This window comes from Convolutriloba macropyga, chromosome 2 (assembly GCF_964194025.1).
Source record: "Convolutriloba macropyga chromosome 2, txConMacr16.3, whole genome shotgun sequence".
In the NCBI taxonomy this organism is placed as follows: Eukaryota; Metazoa; Xenacoelomorpha; order Acoela; family Convolutidae; genus Convolutriloba; species Convolutriloba macropyga.
In genome coordinates this window covers 71664446-71687379 of record NC_134469.1, presented here as the reverse complement: position 1 = coordinate 71687379, position 22934 = coordinate 71664446, and the positions used below count along the sequence as shown (strand labels likewise).

The following is a 22934-nucleotide window of genomic DNA, read 5'->3' as shown; positions in this document are numbered from 1 at the left end:
TGAGCTGCCAACTTCTTTCTGATCCGGGCACGGACATTTTCAATAGTGATTAAATCAGGACTTTATGCCCGGCTTTCCAAAAGTGGAAAATAGTGCCCAAGAAAAGATTTTGTAACTCGAGTTTTATGTGGAGATGCGTTATTTTGTTGATATAACCAAATTCTATCTATAATCCATATAACCAAGTTCTATCTATAGTCCATATCACCTTATCTCATGGATATCCGATGTCCTTGAGGTATACTCAAGGCTGCTTTGGGCATATAATTTGAAAAAGGAGATCGATATGTCATAAATTTTTGATGCAGCAACTTGAGGCGTTGTTGAGTGTGAGCTGCCAACTTCTTTCTGATCCGGGCACGGACTTTTTCAATAGGGTTTAAATCAGGACCTTTTGCCCGGCCCTCCAAAAGTGGAAAATAGTGCCCTAGAAAAGATTTTGTAACTTGAGTTTTATGTGGAGATGCGCTATCTTGTTGATATAACCAAATTCTATTAGGTGGTTTAACTAAATTAGCACTTGGTATTAGAAAATTGGGTAACGTTAAATTAAATGGGCTGCGTCTATGGTTAATTCAAACACTTCCTAGCTCCCAAAACGAAATTGAAAACCCAATTTCGTATTTTTTCCAGCTTGTGGAAGCCGTTTTTGGATTTTTTTTGCATTTTTACTAAAATTTCATGGGAAAGAAATACTCCACTCCAAACAAAGTTGAGATAAAGTGACAAGTCCATTTTTTTAATAGCCGCACATTGATAGCTGGGGCCATTATTGGCCTTCTCTTGGTTTTTTATTTCGATCAACCTTTTTTATTCGACCAAATGACGTCAGATTCACTTCAAATCTGCTTTTTTTTATTCGTTCATGCAATTTCAACAAAACTAAGCGTCTGTGAAGTCATTTTTGACTCCTTGTGGAGATTTCTTTTCGTTTGCCTGATTAAGTTTTTGGTCTCACGTGATTTACTTCACTCTAAAAATTGACTTCCTCACTTTGAAATTCACTTTTCATTACTTGAATTCAAAGAGATAAGGTCAAGTGAATGTGTCGCTCTAAATGAAGGCTATTTGATAGCAGCTAATAGAGGCAGCAAAAAATTATACAGTTTTTTTTATCCAAAATAACATCTCATCCTTTAGTGAAAAGAGTAATTTTTTGGTTTGTCTTTTTACTGTTTTTAGACTGCAGATCTACATAGCTACTGGGGCTGTTTTCTTGCAATCTGCTAGCTATCCTTTCTATTTGCTTGTGTACCTTGCTGTATTTGGCATCGTCTTGTTGGGCGTTGTAACTCTAGAGGGCCAAGCTCAACTTCACGCTGGCGCCCGATCCCATCTGTACTGTACGTCCCTTGATGATCCTCCAAAATGTGAACCGATTTTTTTAAACGTTATAATTCTTCAGAAGTGATTTCAGGAGCCAAAGCATCATAAATTCTCTGCACAAAACAAGCGAAGTCTCGTTTTTCGAGCGTTCACCTGCCGTGCAGTTTTTGTCCTATAACAGATTCTGCAACAAAAATTAAATTGTTTTTATCCAGAATTGTAAAAAAATCCTGTAAATCTTGTAATTTACTGCAATCATAATGATAGCTGCCTTAAAGTTTAAAAGTTTTTTTCATGCATATTTTTATGCAAACTTTACCTAAAACTGAAAGAAAATGACTAATAGCCGAGCATGTAACGGTGATTAAATTCATTCAGAAATCTGCAAAGGTAGCCATTCCATTTACATCTAAAATATTACCAACTAATAAAAAATTAGCGTGGTCCGACAGCAAGAGAACCGTGGTCCGACAGCAAGAGAAAAATGGCTTTTGTTACGCTGTTACGGCCGATAAAAGGTGAAATAAGTGTTAGATTAGAAATCTTATTTTCAGATTAACAGGTTTAAGTCGCAATAAAAGAAATTTTATCCTCAAAAAATTGGTATGGATGGAAGTTCATCCTCTCAAAAAAATGCCAAGTAACGAACAGAAAAACAGCGAACAGACAACTCAAAATTATTGAGTTCTTTAAAAGTCTGCGAGAATATCTTGCACAAGAAAGCAGTGACAAAATTGAAAGTGTACAACATATTGAGTCAAGGGCATTTTACAATGTTCGCTTTTGCATATCTTAAATGCCAAATGGGATTCGGTCTAATAGTAACAAACCTTTGAGGCAACTGTATCGTTATACAATTGAATTTTGGTTGCTGTTTCTGTTGTTTCTTTGCTGTATTGCGACGTAAAGGCTTGCATAATTAAAAACCGCCCTCATTTTCTCAGCCGGCTATTATAGCGCTCCTATTTTTTTATTTCGTCGTTTTTTTTTCGCTTTACCCATTTTGCAGCTTTTTCGACATTTTGCGTGAAATCTTTTTGACTTCTCTAGGCTAGTTTTACTCTTCTGCCATTCTGCTCAAAGTCCTTTTAAACAGCAGCTGCTCAGCAAAGCAATTCAAAATGAAGAGAGCCAGTTTAAAAAAAATCAAAGTCAGAGATAAAACGAGATAAACCCATAAAGCCCATTTTTAGATGCCCGGTACTTTAACTTTTCTTATAAGTTCTGGTTACTATCTATAATGCTTATTGGTTTTGATACTAGACCCTGTAGCCTCTAAATGAGAGACAGGAGTTTGTTCAATTACAAAATGGCATCAAAATAAGTTGCACTTGAAAATGTTTTTATACAAAGATGAATTTTTGTTATTTTCTTTTCTTTTAATCCCAATGGAGTTATGGGAATCAACGGCGGCTATTTTCCAGCAATCTGCTGGGTATGTTGTTATATTAGATTTAAACCTACAATGTTTGATTTAAAACTACAATTTGCCCGACGTTAGGTTGTTTCTTTTTCGGTCATATGTTCTACTCATGCTCTCCGTTATTATTCTGGAAAGGTTTTTTTGCAGTTTTGATATGAATTACATGGCTAGGTTCAAAGGAAGCTGTAACAGCAAGCAAAGTTCCCTAACATCTAATTTCTTTGTGTTTTTCTGGGATGTTATATGAATCTTCCTACTGAATTGAATATATCAAAACAAACCCCAAAGCAATACTGCCATGTCCATTTATGAAGAAAGAACGAGAAGTGTTTGATTCCAGAGAAGAAATTCTTCATCAAAATGCCTGAAGCTTAGCAGGACAACGTGTTTTGTCGAAACAATTCATGCAGGACATTGGTTACAATTGCACATATGCTTCACGAGGAAAGATAGCATCCTATCAAGGAGGGAAGTTTTTGTTAAAAATAAAGTTTCAGCCATAGTCTTCAGTAAATCAGGCGAGACACTTTTACGGTGCAGTGATAGGTGAGACTTTTAAAATCCAGGCCCAGACTTTTTTAATAGGGTTTTGATCTGCACTATATGCACGATCTGCACAAAGTGGAATGTCATTCTCCCGTAGAATATATTTTGTAACTCGACTGGCATGTGGAGATGCATTACCCTGTTGATATACAGGTATCGGTAGCGCAAGGGATTAGACCTATAACTGAAACGAGGGACATGGTTTCAAGCCCGAGTAGAGGAGGGAAAGTATACGAGGGGCATGGATTCAAGACCGAGTAGAGGCGGAAAAGGATGCATATTCTACTGGTGTGAAAAATTTGCGATTTAGTTGTCTTTATCTGCCGTTCTTCATTTCTTTCCTTTTATTCGTTATTTATATCTTCCTTTCTTTCTTTATTCACTCATTCTTTCTAAAAATATGACAGAAACTACTTCAGTACCTCACGCAGACTATTATGAAACAAGCATAGGGTCAAATAAAATTTTGAAAAGCGATCATTTGGCAAGAGTCACCGTTCTTAAGTCTGTGATATTAAAACCAAAAACAATAAGGAAAGAAGTTTTTGTTAAAAATAAAATTTCTGCCATAGTGTTCAGTAAATCAGACAAGAGACACTTTCACGGTGCAGTGAAATGTGATATGATGTTATTAGATTGTCGAAGAGTTTCTTGAAAAGAGATCCATATATAATCAATTTTTAAAGCAGCATCTTGAAGCGTCGTTGGTGGATGAGCTGCCATTTTCAATTTTCATTCTAACCCAGGTCCAGACTTTTTCAATAGGATTTCGATCTGCATTATATACCGGTCACTCAAAGAGGAATGTCGTGCTCCCGTAGAATATAGGTTGTACCTCAACTGGCATTTGAAGATGCATTATCTTGTTCATATACTAAAATTCGATTAGGTGGATTCAGCAAATCAGATTTTGGTATAAGGAAATCAGATAACGTTGAATTAACATAATTTGCTGCGTCCATGGCTGATCCATGTTACCATATTTAGGCTCCAATTCTCTCATGTTTTAACGGTCTTTAAACATGCAGCCTAGCGTAATGCATGCGTTTTGAGACGAGCTGTAATGCCCTTTTTAAGCTCCTAATTTGATCATTTTTTGCACGCATAAAGCATGCCGAATAGCAAAAACAAGCGAGCCAAATAGCCACTTAACAAAAGTTTGCTCATCAGAAAGGTCACGAGGCGTAAGCAATAGGCATCGTTAGTGGACAGGATAAGACCAATAACTGTCAACTGAGGAACAGAGGTTCGAGTCTAATTAAAGATGGAAAAAGACGCTGAAATTCGTGGAGCACAATTTTTAGAAATTGGTTTTCTGTGTCTTTCGTTCCTTTTATTCTGTTTGTTTTCGTTTTTTTTCTTTCTTTCCAATCTTTCTCGTTTGTCATACTTTGGCTCCTAATCTGCTTATGTTTTGCGCTCATTAAGCTTACCAAGGCAGGCAATCCATTAAAGCCATTGACCAAAATTTTGTGATTCAGAAATAGTAATAGACAAATGCAACACGCATTGGTAGCGTAGTCGAAGGGTGTGGGTTCGAGTCCCGAGTCGGTGCCGAAAATGGCTGTTTTTTGTTGTTTTTCAAACACTACTGTGTTTCCCTCTTGCTCCCTTCTTTAATTTTCTCTAACCTTTATCTTATATTTCTATATTTTTATTTTAATTTGAGTGCTATATCACGATGTTTAAGCGCCTAATCATCAAGTTTTAAGGTTCTTATTTTATGCAGCCTAACGTTGCACAGGCGTTTTGAATTTAGCTGTTGCACCATGTTTACGCTCGTTATCTGCACAACAAATTTTAGTGCTGCTTAAACATGCAACTCAGCAAAGCCAAAAACACGATTCTTTCTTTCTATTCACACACATATACTTAATTTTTTCATTCTGTACAGTGGCTTCTCGACCTTTGATACTCATGCACTTCTAATGTATTGCTAGTTTAACTTAAACAAACATAATGTAACTTAAACAAACATAAAAAATGGAAAAATATGTTATTTATAGTCCAGATCACCTTATATCATGGATATTCGATGTCCTTGAGGAATACTCAAAGCTGCGTTGGGCATATCTTTCGAGAAAGGAGATCCATATGTCATGAATTTTCGAAGCAGCAACTTGAGGCGTTGTTGAGTGTGAGCTGCCAACTTCTTTCTGATCCGGGCACGGACATTTTCAATAGGGATTAAATCAGGACTTTATGCCCGGCTTTCAAAAAAGTGGAAAATAGTGCCCAAGAAAAGATTTTGTAACTCGAGTTTTATGTGGAGATGCTTTATTTTGTTGATATAACCAAATTCTATCTATAATCCATATAAACAAGTTCTATCTATAGTCCATATCACTTTATCTCATGGATATTCGATGTCCTTGAGGTATACTCAAGGCTGCGTTGGGCATATGTTTTGAAAAAGGAGATCGATATGTCATGAATTTTTGATGCGGCAACTTGAGGCGTTGTTGAGTGTGAGCTGCCAACTTCTTTCTGATCCGGGCACGGACCTTTTCAATAGGGTTTAAATCAGGACTTTTTGCCCGGCTTTCCAAAAGTGGAAAATAATGCCCAAGAAAAGATTTTGTAACTTGAGTTTTATGTGGAGATGCTTTATTTTGTTGATATAACCAAATTCTATCTATAATCCATATAAACAAGTTCTATCTATAGTCCATATCACTTTATCTCATGGATATTCGATGTCCTTGAGGTATACTCAAGGCTGCGTTGGGCATATCTTTTGAGAAAGGAGATCGATATGTCATGAATTTTTAAGTCAGCAAATTGAGGCGTTGTTGAGTGTGAGCTGTCAACTTCTTTCTGATCCGGGCACGGACATTTTCAATAGGGTTTAAATCAGGACTTTTTGCCCGCCACTCCAAAAGTGGAAAATAGTGCCCCAGAAAAGATTTTGTAGCTTGAGTTTTATGTGGAGATGCGTTATCTTGTTGATATAACCAAATTCTATTAGGTGGTTTACCTAAATTAGCACTTGGTATTAGGAAATTGGGTAACGTTAAATTAAATGGGCTGCGTCTATGGTTAATTCAAAAACTTCCTAGCTCCCAAAACGAAAATGAAAACCCAAATTCGTATTTTTTCCAGCTTGTGGAAGCTGTTTGTTTTTTTGCAATTTTACGGGAAAGAAATACTCCACTCCAAACAAAGTTGAAATAAAGTGACAAGTCCATTTTTTTAATAGCCGCACATTGATAGCTGGTGCCATTATTGGCCTTCTCTTGGTTTTTTTTTTATTTCGATAAACCTTTTTTATTCGACCAACTGACGTCAGATTCACTTCAAATCTGCTTTTTTTATTCGTTCATGCAATTTCAACTAAACTAAGCGTCTGTGAAGTCATTTTTGACTCCTTGTGGAGATTTCTTTCCGTTTGCCTGATTAAGTTTTTGGTCTCACGTGATTTACTTCACTCTAAAAATTGACTTCCTCACTTTGAAATTCACTTTTCATTACTTGAATTCAAAGAGATAAGGTCAAGTGAATGTGTCGCTCTAAATGAAGGCTATTTTATAGCAGCTAATAGAGGCAGCAAAAAATTGTACAGTTTTTTTTTATCAAAATTAACATCTCATCCTTTAGTGAAAAGAGTAATTTTTGGTATGTCTTTTTACTGTTTTTAGACTTCAGATCTACACAGCTAATGGGGCTGTTTTCTTGCAATCTGCTAGCTATCCTTTCTATTTGCTTGTGTACTTTGCGGTATTTGGCATCGTCTTGTTGGGCTTCGTAACTCTAGAGGGCCGAGCTCAACTGCACGCTGGCGCCCGATCCCATCTGTACGTCCCTTGATGATCCTCCAAAATGTGCTCCGTTTTTTTTAAACGTTGTTATAATTCTTCAAAAGTGATTTCAGGAGCCAAAGCATCATAAATTCTGCACAAAACAAGCGAAGTCTCGTTTTTCGAGCGTTCACCTGCCTTGCAGTTTTTTCCTATAACAGATTCTGCAACAAAAATTAAATTGTTTTTATCCAGAATTGTGAAAAATCCTGTAAATTCTGTAATTTACTGCAATCATAATGATAGCTGCCTTAAAGTTTAAAAGTTTTTTTCATACAGATTTTTATGCAAACTTTACCTAAAACTGAAAGAAAATGACTAATAGCCGAGCATGGAACGGTGATTAAATTCATTCAGAAATCTGCAAAGGTAGACATTCCATTTACATCTAAAATATTACCAACTAATAAAAAATTTGCGCACCGTGGTCCGACAGCAAGAGAAAAATGGCATTTATTACGCTGTTACGGCCGATAAAAGGTGAAATAAGTGTTAGATTAGAAATCTTATTTTCAGATAAACAGGTTTAAGTCGCAATAAAAGAAATTTTAGCCTCAAAAAATTGGTATGGATGGAAGTACATCCTCTCAAAAAAATGCCAAGTAACGAACAGACAAACAGCGAACAGACAACTCAAAATTATTGAGTTCTTTAAAAGTCTGCGAGAATATTTTGCACAAGAAAGCAGTGACAAATTTGAAAGTGTACAACTTATTGAGTCAAGGGCATTTTACAATGTTCGCTTTTGCATATCTTAAATGCCAAATGGGATTCGGTCTAATAGTAACAAACCTTTGAGGCAACTGTATCGTTATACAATTGAATTTTGGTTGCTGTTTCTGTTGTTTCTTTGCTGTATTGCGACGTAAAGGCTTGCATAATTAAAAACCGCCCTCATTTTCTCAGCCGGCTATTATAGCGCTCCTATTTTTTTATTTCGTCGTTTTTTTTTCGCTTTACCCATTTTGCAGCTTTTTCGACATTTTGCGTGAAATCTTTTTGACTTCTCTAGGCTAGTTTTACTCTTCTGCCATTCTGCTCAAAGTCCTTTTAAACAGCAGCTGCTCAGCAAAGCAATTCAAAATGAAGAGAGCCAGTTTAAAAAAAATCAAAGTCAGAGATAAAACGAGATAAACCCATAAAGCCCATTTTTAGATGCCCGGTACTTTAACTTTTCTTATAAGTTCTGGTTACTATCTATAATGCTTATTGGTATTGATACTAGTCCCTGTAGCTTCTCACTGAGAGACAGGAGTATGTTCAATTACGAAATGACATCAAAATAAATCGCACTTAAAAATGTTTTTATACAAAAATCAATTTTTGTTGATATTTTCTATTCTTTCAATCCCAATAGAGTTATGGGAATCAACGGCGGCTATTTTCCGGCAATCTGCTGGATATGTTTAGTTTTTTGTTTAAAATGGCAGGTGTTGGATTCATTTTTAGATTATATGTTCTACTCATGCTCTCCGTTATCATCCTACCAAGGAGGGGAGTTTAGTTAAAAATAAAAATTCAGCTATAGTCTTCAGTAAATCAGACGAGTCACTTTTACGGTGCAGTGATAGGTGAGACTTTTTTTTAAAATCCAGGCCCAGACTTTTTTAATAGGGTTTTGATCTGCACTATATGCCGGTCACTGGAATGTCGTTCTCCCGTAGAATATATTTTGTAACTCGACTGGCTTGTGGAGATGCATTACCCTGTTGATATACAAAAATTCGATTCGGTGGATTAAGCAAATCATGTTTTGGTATAAGAAAATGAGATGTTGTTGAATTGACATAATGTGCTGCGTCCATGGCTGATTGAAAAATTTCCAAGCGTTCAAATCGAAAAATAATAAAAGGCTCAATTTGTAAACAATTTCCAGCTTGTTTAACTAATGAGTTTGTAGTCAGACTACGTTCAAACTGTTCACCATTCTGCTTCCACATCCAAATGTTGCTGTTTTCCCGTCCCTCTCGCAATTTTTCGGGTTTCCCTCTGAAGGGTCGTTAGTAATTTTTGGGAAGCTCGGAGGTACAGAAGACCAGAATGTCGCCCTCGTATTTGCAGGTTAGAGCTTTTGGTGGAGCATTTGGTAGAGCATTTGGTAGAGGATCCTGTAAATGCTTTTCTGTCTAATCATGTTGATGATCGCAGAAATGTAAGTTATTCTAAAGCAGATTTTTATAATGGGCTTTTCCAAAAACCGGCAGAAATGGACTGTTCCGTAGTCAATCATTTGGTGCCCGTGAGTAATTTCATTAGGTAATGAGCAATGGTAACAATTGCGAGTGAGAAAAATGGAATTCTTGTTCAAAACTTTGAAACGTTAACAAATAAATAGTATTATCCTACAACTAGCCAGAGATCAAAATCTTTCGAAGTGTTGCAGTGTACATGCGCACCCAGGTCCGAAAAGAAAATGGCAATTATTGCAGGGTTACGGTCAATAAAAGATGAATACAGTCATTTTACTGCACTGGGCAAATGCTATTCTCAAACAAAAAAAAACTTAATTTAAATAACTTTACATAGACTACATAGACCTTGTGTCAACAATAAAGGAAAGCTTAGCCCTCAAACAAAGGTATTGATGCAAGAGCCTCCACTAATAAAGGAACGAACAAACATCAGAAAATATGAATTCAATGAAAATCTCCAAGATTTTATTGCACAAGACAGTGGCAAAATCAAAATAATCTGCAATGTGTTGAGTCAACGGCAGATTAAAATGTTCTCTTTTGCATATCTCAATGTGCATATATGAGTCGGGCTAATACATACTAATCGTGGCGGCCATTGTATCGGTTTACAATTTGATTTTAGCAGTGCCTATTGTTTTTAGCTGTATTGAGACGTGTAAGGCTATTACTAATTTAGTTTGTAAAGGATGAATTCGGTCATTTTACTGGATGGGACAAATGCTATTCTGGAACAAGAAATTTTAATTTAGAAAACTTTACATAGAATACATAGATCTTGTGTCCGCAATAAAGGAAAATTTAGCCCCCAAACAATGGCATTGATAATTGATGCAAGAGCGTCCACTAAAAAAGGAACGAACAAAATTCAAAAATTACAATTTCAATGAAAGTCTGCAAGATAATTTTGCTCAGGACAGTGAAAAAATGAAAATAGTGTGCAACATGTTGATTCAAAGGCAGATTAGATAGTTATTTTTTGCATATCTCAAATTGCATATTTCAGCCAGGCTAATACACATGGAGGCAAAATTATCGTTATTCATATTGATATTAGCAGTTTCTGTTGTTTTTAGCTGTACTGGGACGAAGTTGCAAAGAAACGAACAAACATCAAAAATTAAAAGTTCAATGAAAATCTGCAAGATATTTTTGCACAGGACTGACAAAATCAAAATGGTGTCCAACATAAAAAGGCAGATTACATAGCTCTCTTTTGCTTATACCTAATTGAATATTTGAGTCGGCTAATACATACAAATCGTTGAGGCAAATTGATCGTTATAGAATTTGTTATTAGCAGTTTCTGTTGTTTTTAGCTGTAGTGAGCCGTGTAAGGCAATAACTAGTTCAAATATAATGAAAGATGAATACGGTCAACAAAGACCAATAAAAGACGAATAAAAGATGAGGAAGTTTAATTTACTGGACGGGACAAATTCTATTCCTGAACAAAAAAATCGCAAATTAGAAAACTTTTTATAGATTGCATAGATTTTGTGTCAGCAATTAAGGAAAATTTAGCCCTCAAACTTTGATATTGATGGAATTGCCTCCACAAAAAAAAATTGCCGAGAAACGAACAAACAGCAAAATTTATAAGTTCAATGGAAGTTTGCAATATTTTATTGCACAAGACAGAGATAAAATGAAAATAGTGTGCACCATGTTGAGTCAAAGGCAGATTACATTGTTTCTTTTGCACATCTGATATTGCATATATGAGTCAGGCTAATACATACAAATCGTGGAGGCAAGTGTATCGTTATACAATTTGATTTAAGCAGTGTCTGTTGTTTTTCAGCTGTATTGCGACGTGTAAGGCTGTATATTTTTTTTGTTTGAAATGGCAGGTATTCGACTCAGTTATACTGTATGTTTTACTCATGCTGTGCATTAGTTTCCTAGAATTGTATCTTTGCAGTTTTCGATATGAATCACAAATACCTACATTGAAAAGAGGCTGTACCTGCAAACAAAGTGTCCAATTCATTGTTCCACTTTTCTTGGTTTTGTTACCCGGACAATTTTATATACACTTATGAAGAACGAACTGGAAAACAACACTAGAAATTGAGAACTGAATTGCCTGAGCTCCTCTGTTTTAAAAAAATCTGTTCGATTGGCCCTTCAATTAGTGTTCAATCTGCAGACAAGAGAGAGACTGAAAAGTTTTTGAACGAAATTTTAGAAAAAAAATCCATTTTTTCGTTCAAAAATGGTTGAAATCAAAATAGTTAAAATTTAGGTCACTTTCTATCTCTTCTTTTCTTTTTCTGTTTCTATCCCAATGTGCATCAAGCGCGTCAACGGCGGCTATTTGACGGCTATGTTTTTTATGTAAATCAAAACTGGATCCTGTGGGCTGCAAAATGGTGTTTTTCATTTTTCTGTGCGATGCGTAAACAAAAAGTGAACATTTGGCCAATGACAAAAAGCCGTCCTCGCATATATATTCCCCCATTTTGAAACGAAAATGTTGGAACAATAACTAGATCTCTAGAGACTACTCTGAACGCAATGTCTAAATTACCCAATGAAATCTGTTACTAGTGTAGTTTGCGAGTAAATTTAAACAAGCGATTTGAATTTTTACCGATTTAGTAATTACAATAACGTGGATTGTTTTATGCATAATTGCATTTATGCACTTTATCAACTAACTCATATGGTACTTGCTATCTATATTCGACGTCCCGCACTTCTATTTAGCAGCTATGTTTAGCAATCTCACAGGGATCTGTTTTTTCTGCATGCATATTTTGAGTTGTATTGTCGGCGTCAAGGAGGGCAATGGTGCCTATTTTTTGGCAATCTGCCTGCTGCGTCCTTAATTTGCGATATTCCGGGGCCATCAGTTTTAACTGTTACTCTATATTAAGTTATCGGGGGTTTAGTGTGGAGGGGATTGGGAATGCTCATTACTCTGCACCTGCAAATAAAGCGGAACAATTAGGCAGCAAAAAAATTGAGGGAAGGTTTTGAGAGAAAATCTGATTGGTATTTAAACTAGTAGTTTCGTTCTTATATGCGCGACCAAATTTTAATTTGAAATAGTGCAAGCTGTCTGTTGCGTTGATGAACTTTAAAAAAATCCTCTGTCTGTTGAAATAGATTTGCGTAATTCATCTGCTAATTTAAAGTCAGTTAAATTCTTCTGAGATCCACACCAAGTTTCTGATCTAATTAGGTAGAATTTTTCTCCGCTTTTTGCCCTTGTTTTAAACACGCGTCTGTGAATGTTTTAGTGCATTAGACTGGAGGATGCGTTCGATCGCCCTCTGTCAGTGATGAGTTTGCTTATTACGGACAAGACAGACTACCCCTACTTGTGCTATGACGTGGAAGAAAAGTATGCAATCATATTGTCTGTTAACTCTTTTCATTTGTCTCGTCATACAATGTCTACATTTTTTGTACTAATTCATACATACAATTCAACAAACAGCCATGGCAAGAATAAGCATTTCAAGAACGCCTAATTCTTTCCAAAGCGTATAGACTCAAAAAGGAGGTAGACATCTTTATAATTCAAAGGGAAATCCACGTGGCCCTGCCTTTTTAATGGGACAGGACTTATTCAGATTTAGAATGAATTTGAAAGTAATTATCTCAACATACAAGTGAGATTATTGAACATGAAGTAAAGTGTATTGTGCTTTGTTTAAATTGATGAATTAAAGGTTAGCTATCGAAATTTTCACGGGGTCAAAGGAGGAAATGGGGATATCCTATTAGAAAATCTGACATTATTTCAGTCCCGATAACCCCAACCACTACGACGTGAAAGTGTTAAACCTAGATAACATCACTCAGACACTGGGCTCTACACACAGGCTGGAAATCAACACCAGAAGTGAGTATATAAAAAGAGTACAGAGAGTTATTGCCGCTAACTAACTGCCACGGAGTCTTCCTATAATGTGGGATTGAAATGGAAAGTACTGTGATAATCGGAAACCAGTTTCTCCGCCGCACTGTCTCAAGTTCGCCCTTGGGTTGAAATGGCATAAATAGAGCATCAATTTGATTTAATCAGCAACTGTGTTGCCGGTTTTAGTAAGTCTCCCTGACCTTGGGTAGCTTTTACAGCTAAATGTTTCTCAATGAGTTCTTCCGCAAACACATGCTTTCGTGTAATAGAATTCTCATTTTTTAATCGCTTACATCAGATTTAGAGCTTAATGATGAAAGTATGAGAACGGATAAGATTTCATTATTTATACAATACTATTTATACAATACGGAGAGGCTACATTTCGAAGGGTGATGTTGTTATGCAAAAGATTCGAGTTATTGACATTCCAAACAAGAAAATTTAATTGAAACAAGATAACCGATGAAGCAAGACTATTGAGATGAATCCATTTAGGCTGTCACAATTCATTGCAACAAAGATAGTCGTAACTAGTGCTAAGCCTAATCATTTTTATCGGCTATAATTTTAATTAGAGCATCATTTACATTGTCGGAACTATTTTTTTTGGGGTAATAGGTGGTTTGTATAACAAGTTGGACTCAATATCATATAACTGTTTGAGATCATCGTTGCTCCTGGTCAATAATACGTTCTCTGTTGCGTACATACTCTTGTAAATCGAAAGTCAACTTCATTTTCGGTTTTTAGAGCCCTTCTCTCTCCTCATTCCAAACGCGCTAATTAAATGTTTAAGTATCGTTTCTTTTATACTGATCATTATTAATTGAATTTTTGAAGTGAAAAAGTAACTTCTACTTAAAATGAGTTGGTATTTTAATTAGTAGAGTGCAAAAGTTCTAGGTCTGCATAGTTTTGTTTTGATAGCTGAACCATGGTATGTCAAATTTTCCATTGAAAGGCTCTTCAGAAGCCGATGTCTACTGGTTGCGCTTCCTAATGCCGACCAGTCTCTAATTTTTATTCGCTTATGGTATGCTGTTCTCTATGGACCAATGATTTGATCAAAAAAATTTTGCGAGTAGATTTTTCTGCAAGGAAGTAGTGGATAAAACAAGGGATTCAACCACCAGTAAAATTTGTCCCTTTCTCCTAACGCTAATCGCGCATGTCGAATTGGGCCAAATTTTACTGTTTGTTGAATCCCTTGTTTTATCCACTACTATATATTAGCTCTAAATTCAATAAAAAAAATAATTAAAATCAAAAATAAAAACAAAAAATCAAAGCAAAATTTACATTTCACTCTTTAAGAGGGATTCACTCTTATTGGGAGTGATCCCCAGTAGAAAAGATCGCTCTTTTTCGCTCTTAAAGAGTGAATCCCTCTTTTTTGATATTTTTATTTTTTTATAGTTTTGATTTCAAATTATCTATACTTTTCAATAAATTTATATTTTCTTTTATTTTTTCTATATTTATTCCATTATTAATAAGAAATGATACAAAATTATAGTATTTACATGAACAACTTTCCTCTGTTTGGTTAATAACTAAAGGACTTACAGCTCTAGGACTTTGCCAACTAGGATTAATTGTTTTATCCGCGAAGCGGTTACACCGATCAGTTATATTTCTATTAAATCCTCTAGTCAATTCTATATCTGCATGTTGTTTCTTTACATGAGCCCGTATCCCATCATATCTCACAACAGAAGTACAATATGGACAATTAACTTTAGCTGAAGTACAACTTCTACATGTATACTTACTCTCATCAAAATTATTTAGTGGTTTTATATAATTACACTTATTACAACATCTAGTTAATACTTCTGAGCCCGGGTTAAGGTTAGGGTTAGGGATAAGGTTAGGGTTAGGGTTGGGGATAAGGTTAGGGTTAGGGTTGGGGTTAGGATCTGAGTTAGAGTTATAGTCATAGATAGAACCAGAACTAGAGCTAGAACTGGGGTTAGAACCAGAACCAGAGCTAGAACTAGAACTAGAACTAGGGTTAGAATTAGGGTTAGAACTAGAACTAGGGTTAGAACTAGAATTAGAATTAGAATTAGAACTAGGGTTAGAACTAGAATTAGAACTAGAACTAGATTCATTTTTTAAAGAACAACCCCATGGGGAAAAATCATTAGCACAAATACCACTTAATATTATATTACCACACATACATTTATCAGTTTTATCTTTATGAAATGATTCATGATGATATTTTAAAACAGCAATGTTTCCACATTTATAGTTACACTCTAAACATTGTAAAAGCATTTTTAATAGATAAAATTATCAGTGAACGAGCTTTACTCGTGGTTCTCCAACGAACTTTGTTCGTGGTTTACCAAACTGCTCAACGGAGTTGTTTTGCAAATTCGCAGATAATATTAGCTATGCTGTAGAATCGGTGTACAAACTTTGTGGATCAGTGAAACTGCTTCGCAGATAATATTTAGCCATGATTTCAATTAAATCTTTAGTATTATCTTTAGATGTGATACACTCTGCTAAATATTTATTTCCTAAAGTATTGAGTGTATTAGTTTTACATCTCTTATCTAAGATCAAATCAAGGTCTAATTCTTTTTTATCTTTAACAAAATTTATAACCTCTTCTCTAAATTCTTCATTATTTATATATAGTTTGTTTAAAAACTTTCCCCCCTTTCTATTAAAAATTCCCATCTCTTCATTGACAAAGTCACAGTTACACTGATCAATATACGAACAAAATTCGTGGTTTACCAAACTGCTTCCCTGATCAGTATAACTGCTTCGTGTTTCACCTTCCAACTCTTCTCCATATCCAACATTAACTAATGTATTTACTCTACTCAACATTGTGCTTGCTCCCATTGCTACAGTTCCAGCATTTCTTGATATTGAATTAGGATAAAAACAATTAAATATAACTAAACTTGTGCCTATAATTCCACCAATATTTGATAAAATTTTCATACCCTTTCCCTTAATCATCTCTTTTGTTAAAACATCATTCTGAATTTTAATATTATTTAAAGTAAGAAGTTTATTAAAATAAAACTGATAATTATCATGATTAATAACATCTGTTGCATTAATCATTAGTGGTTTCATATATGCTATAAATTTATTTATATCTTCTCTTTCTAAATCATCTTTTAAACTAAGAGCTTTTAAATCAAGGAAACCAACTCTTGAATCATATATCATTGTTCTATTACTACTAAAAATAATAAAAGTATTTTCCTTTTTATTATATTTAATTATACCATAACGAAGTTCATCTGACATTCCATCTGTACAATTATAATAGTTACTATTTAATTCACTAATTATTTTATTGAAGTCATGTTCACATTTATATATCTCATTAAAGTTTTTAAATAGGTCAGTTCCATTATAAGTTGTTAAATTAATAGTATCACAACTCATTCTTGCTGTATTAATTATTTGAGCTGGTTTATGACACATTACAATCATTTGAATATTATAATGTCTACCTTCAGTAAAATAATAGCCTATATCCTTATTTAACCTATCACCCATATCATCAAGTACTATTACACAATTTTGAAATTTATGCATATTATTTTTTGTAATCATATTTATATCACATTTATTAAACCCAGTATAAAACTTATTAGACTCAGGATCTATCCAGTCTCTGTTATCTTTACAAACTATAACTATGGACCTTTGGTCTTGATCTTGAACTTGATCTTGATCTTGAACTTGATGTTGAACTTGATCTTGAACTTGATCTTGAACTTGATCTTGAACTTGATCTTGATCTTGAACTTGATCTTGAACTTGATCTTGAACTTGATCTTGATCTTGAACTTGATGCTGAAGTTGATCTTGAACTTGATCATGGTCTAAGTATAACTTTAAGTATTGTATAATAAAATATGTTTTACCCGTTCCAGTTCCACCATAAACAATAGTATGTAGTGGTGACTTTTCATATTCAAATCTAACTAGACTCCTATTCATAAATCCACCAAAGCTTTCTTCTAGTTTTTTATATTTACTTGGTCTTGAATCATATATTATATAACAAATTCCAATTATAATAATAAAAATAAAAACTGCACTACCTGTTTCCATTTTTATATAATAAATATAGATTTGATTTAGATTTAGATTTAGACTTAGACTTAGATTTAATAAATTTATTATATAAAAATGCTCATCCTAACTTTTGAGGAATTCAATAATAAACTTAATATTGATAATAATGCTATGAGTGATATCAGAATAAAAGATATAGGTAAAGATATAAGTCCAACACCAATTGAAATTGTAATGAGAGATCAAACTCCAGATAGTATCAGGGATCCTAACTTCAACATTATTGTAAATCTACATCCAACTGAAGGTACACATTGGGTTTTAGTTATAAGAAGAGAAGGTGGTCCAACATATTACTTTGATAGTTTTTGTGTAGAAACTCCACCTTTATTTTTAGAAGAATATGTTGATCTAGGCTCTAATGAGAAAGTACAACAATATGATGAATCTTATTGTGGGGCTTATTGTTTATACATGATCTATCTTATTGATAGAGGATTTAGAATTAAAAGTGCTTTGAATATTCTAGTTAATCAATGTAAGTATCCAGGAATATATAATGAGTGTTTTTGTTTGAATTGTAGCAGAGGTGGTGATAAAGATCAGTATGATGTTAATGTTAATGTTAATGATCTACGAAGTAGCTTTGCTAATAATGATAATGTTAATGATAATGATAATGATAATGTTAATGATAATGATCTACGAAGTAGCTTTGCTAATAATGATAATGATAATGATAGAGATAATTTTATATATCTATTTGATGAAAAATATCAAAGGAGTAAATCTAATAGGAATAGCAATAGTAATAGCATTAGTAATAGTCCTACTAGTAATATCCGTGAAGCGGTTTCACCGATATCTGTAAACATAAATGATGATCTATATTCATGGTTAAATGATGATGATATAATTACTGAAGCCGCATTCCAACATAACTTTAGATGTATAATATCTGGTCCTAGTGAATGTGGTAAGACATTCTTATTGAAAAAACTAATTCTAGCTAGTATATACTTTGATAAGCTATACATCATTGGACCTACTGGTGATCAGTACCATGGTATGGAAAGAATAAACCCAAAAGCAGTTGTTGAATTTATTAAAGATATAAAAGATTTACCATCTCCTGATAAACTACCCAAAGACTTAAAGAAACTAATGATATTTGATGATGTTAGAGCCAAAGAACCAGTTATTAATGAATACTTTTGTAGAGGTAGACATAATAACTGTAATATGATATATCTTAATCAAAACCTGTTCTCTCTGGATAGGCAGAGTGTTAGAGAGAACTGTAATCTGTTTATTTTATTTGAACAGAGAGGTAAAGTCCTTATATATATATATATATATATATATATATATATATATATATATATATCAAGATTTCTTTAATAATGTTGAACTTAGTTATAATGATTTTGCTAATATATGTAATAAGGTATGGAACGAGCCTTATAATTATATTGTCTTTGATATAACTAAAAATAAAAATATTAATGGTAAACTAAGAATTAATTGGGATCGGAGAGTTTTGTAGTTTAGTTTAAGTATCAGGGAACCTGCTTCGCAGATAAGTCTAAGTCTAAGTACAAGTATAAGTCTAAATCAAATGTAAAGTAAAACTTAGTACATCGCCATTAAATTCTATAGGTCTTCCATGCTCATCTTTAATATGAAATTCAATATATTCTATTCTATCTTTAGTTACATTTTGATATAAGATATTAGTTGGTATAATATTTATCATGTAACCTGGTGGTTCAGTTAGATTAAAAGTATATAGTATGTCTGTATCTTTACCATTATCTTTAGCTCCAGATATCACATTACAATGAATGTTAATAGTACTAAAACCCATAATATCAATAATTTTCTGAGATTTATATCTACCTTTTTTAAATTATTTTTCTAAATCCTAGTAATGAGGCTAGTGAGTTTTCTATATCAAAGCTGAGTGCTCCTTGTTTTATTTCCATTAAACATTTCATCGTATTCTTATCGGGTTCTATTATAAGCATCAGTTTCTTCTTTTATTAATTCTGCTATATCAGTTAACTCATATGCTCCCGGTGTAATAGTTGAATATAGCAATGGGATTCCTTTATAATTATGATTAAGTATAGATGTAATGTTTGGGCTTGAGGTAGAGATGGGGCTAAGGTTAGGGTCAGAGCTAAGAGCCCGAGGTAAAGCTTCATCATCTTCTATAACAGTACTAGCATATAAGAATTGATTGTTTCTCCTATTCACATTAAACACCGAATTATAAACAGATAATCTAATTAAACCTAATTTTGTTGTATTAAGTATAGGTTCACTAAAGTTAAACTTTTCTGTTGGTTTTATCATTCTAAAGTTAAGTGTATGCTCTTCTTTAGTTTTAGTTAAAGCTTCGTTTATATTTTGTAGTTCTCTTAAGATTAAATTGTCTGTCATTTTTTATCTAATAAAAATGGATTTTAATTTGGATACAACTGATGGTTATAATAATGATATACACAAAAGTAAGATTATAAAATATAAACCTAATAATCTGGCAACAATGAATACAGTTAATACTAACATTAATATCATACTCAATAGAGAAGAGAATCACTTAAATTTGCGTGATTCATATCTAGAGATAGAGTGTGTTGTATCAGATGATGCTGGTGGTGTATTTGCTAATGATGCTAATATTAGATTAGTTAATTATGGTATGATGGCATTGTTTAGTTCAATTAAGCTTGAAACTAGTGGTGGTAGGACTGTTGAATATATAGATCATTGTCATCCTAATCTATTGATGTATAAGTTATTAACTAGTACTGGTGATGAATATGAGAGTGGTTTTGTTAGAAATCAGGGCAATAGAGATAGTCAACTTAAAGGTGACCATATTGCTGCACAACGAGGACATATGTATATGATGGTTAAGATGAGTGATCTATTTGGTTTCGTAAATGATTTAGAAAAGATTATATATGGTTTAGGATTTAAACTATTATTAAAAAGAAATAATAATGATAGAGCTCTATATAGAGTTAATGCTAATCCTGGTGCAGTTGCCAATGATGGTAATATAGAAATTAGAGATATAATATGGTGTGTACCTAGTATTGATCCTAGTAATGATAATAGAATTATTGTACAAACGGGTTTAAGTGAAAACAATAATGTAGACTTTAGTTATTATGAAAGAAAGACATTTTATAAGAATGTGCCCAATGCTACTATTTTCTTGTTTGATCTTGGTATGGAAAGTGGTATGGAAAGACCGCAATATATAATAGTTGGTTTTGAAAATAATAATGTTAATGAACAAACTCATGGTGCAAGTACATTTGATGTAATGAATGTTACGGAATGTTATTGTAAGATTGGTAGTGAGTTTTATCCCGAGGATAGAATGAATATTAATTATGGAACCAATAATTATAATGAGGCTTTTAAAGAGATTGTTATCTTTAATAAAGATTATAATGGGCTACCACATAATATAAAACCATATATAAATCATAGAACATTCAAAAGTAATTATAGAATATATGTATTCGATACTAGATATCAAAGGGATCATATAGGTCCACAACCAATACAACTTAATTTTAAATTTAGTGCTGCAGTTGCAGATGTTATGTGTCATGCATTAGTATTAACTAGAAAGGTTATTAGTGTTAATAGTGATGGTAATAAGATGGTTGATATAATATCATAGATATAATTTAAGTCATAGATATAATTTAAGTCATAGATATAACTCTAGCGATAATTATAATTTTAGATATAACTCTAGCGATAATTATAATTTTAGATATAACTCTAGCGATAGTTTATAATTATAGTATAATATAGTTATTGTTATAATTATATACATAAGCATATACTTATACTTATAGCTAGTCAGCTCTAATTGTTACTCTTGTTAATACCTATTTCTTATTAGTATTAACAAAACCTTTAGCATAAATAATGTCTAATTTCTTTTTATTCTCTAGAGCCAAGCCTCTAGCTTCAAGCTTAATCTTAGCCTTGGGCCTAACCTTGGGCTTAGGCCTAGGCTTGGGTTTAGTCTTAATAACAACAAAAGGATTATACTTTTTAACTTCCATTATTTTTTATATATAGAAATGAGTCTTTTAAATAAGTTCAAAACTAATTCATATTGTGTTGGAGGTAGACATTATAGTGGTACTGTTAATATAAGAGGAGCTATTACTTCAAAAGGTACTAAAATGTTAAAAGGTAATTGTGTTTTATGTAGAAGGAATAAATCAATGACAGTATCTGATGCAACAATCGAAGCAGAAGGACTGAGAGATTTCTTTAAAAGTGTTGGTAAAGCTACGGTTAATTTTGGAAAGAAAGTTGCTAATAATCCAGTAAGAGCACTAGAAATAGCAAGTAAAATAGGAAGTGCAGCTGCATCTAGAAACCCTAAAGCAGCTCTAGCGGCTACACCTGATTTAATTAAATTTGCAACTACTGGTGAAGGTATAAAAGTAGTACAAAAAGGAAGAGGGTTATACTTAGGTACAAAGAAAAGATAATTATTTGATTATGATTATGATTATGATTATGATTATATCCATGATTATATCCATGATTATATTATGTTTATGATTATGATTATAGCTATGATTATGATTATATATATATCGATAAATATTAATACTAATATTATTATTACCAAAAACATTGTTATTACTAAGCACTAATATCTTTAATCTAAAAAAATACTCAGCTTGTTTTTCTTGTTCTTCTTATAATCCTCATATAACTTAACAAATTCATTATACTCATCATTATCTATTTTATTATCATTCATTGATTTAGTATATAGTTTATTAAACTTATCACTAAACTGTTTACTTAAATTATACATTTGTGAATACTTTATAATTTTATTTCTAATTTTAGTATTAATTGTTTTTGATAATGAACTACAAACAGTTGCTGTAGCAAAAGCTGTTGGTATAGAATAAGCTTATCCTATACCTGTTAATGAAACTGATGTTGTTGTTGTAGTTGTTGCTATTGATGATAATACTATTTCTGTTATCTCAGCTATGTTAATATAATTCTTATATCTACTTAACTTCTTATTATAATTATTAGTTTGAGTTTCATAATAATTTCTAATATCTTTTATAATGTTAATATTGTTGTTAAATTTATTATTAGCTTGAATATTTTCGTTTATGTATTGTTCATTAACGGTTGACAAGTTGGGATATAGTAGTCTCTCACTCGGTGCTGTTGGATTGGTCATTGCTTTGCTTATTTTCATTAGTAAAAATTCTTTCTATTTCTTTCATTATATCTTCTTGATTAAAACTATAATGCATCTCAAGTCTGTCTTTCTCTTTTTTATTAAGTAACTTACTTTGTAAAAGTATAGCAATTATATATTGTACTATAACACCTCTAAGAGATTTATTGTATTCTTTCATTTCTCTCAGACCGTTAGTAAACATTTCATCTAAGTGTATGTTAGTTATATTCTGATTAAACTTATTATTATCAAATTCTTGCTTTAATTGATTATATTTAGAGATAGTATCTGCAGCAACTTTATTACAAAACTTAACAGTATTTCTGACTTCATTTGTTGATTCGATAAACTCATTAATTAGTTCTTCATTAACTTGTGTTTCATTTAGTTGTAATGTTTTAGTTGTAACTTTATCAAAGTCACCTTTTCTTAGTTCAGTTATGTTTTT

General features: G+C 32.9%; 1 protein-coding gene across 1 annotated transcript in view; it reads left to right on the top strand.

Moving 5' to 3' along the window:
- Positions 1-22934, top strand: part of LOC142334676 (mitogen-activated protein kinase kinase kinase kinase 5-like) — a 255273-nt gene that overhangs the window by 185331 nt on the left and 47008 nt on the right. The window contains exons 17-18 of the mRNA XM_075382898.1: positions 12533-12636; positions 13043-13140. Of these exons, the coding sequence (XP_075239013.1) occupies positions 12533-12636; positions 13043-13140 (202 nt within the window). The remainder of the gene's footprint in view (positions 1-12532; positions 12637-13042; positions 13141-22934) is intronic.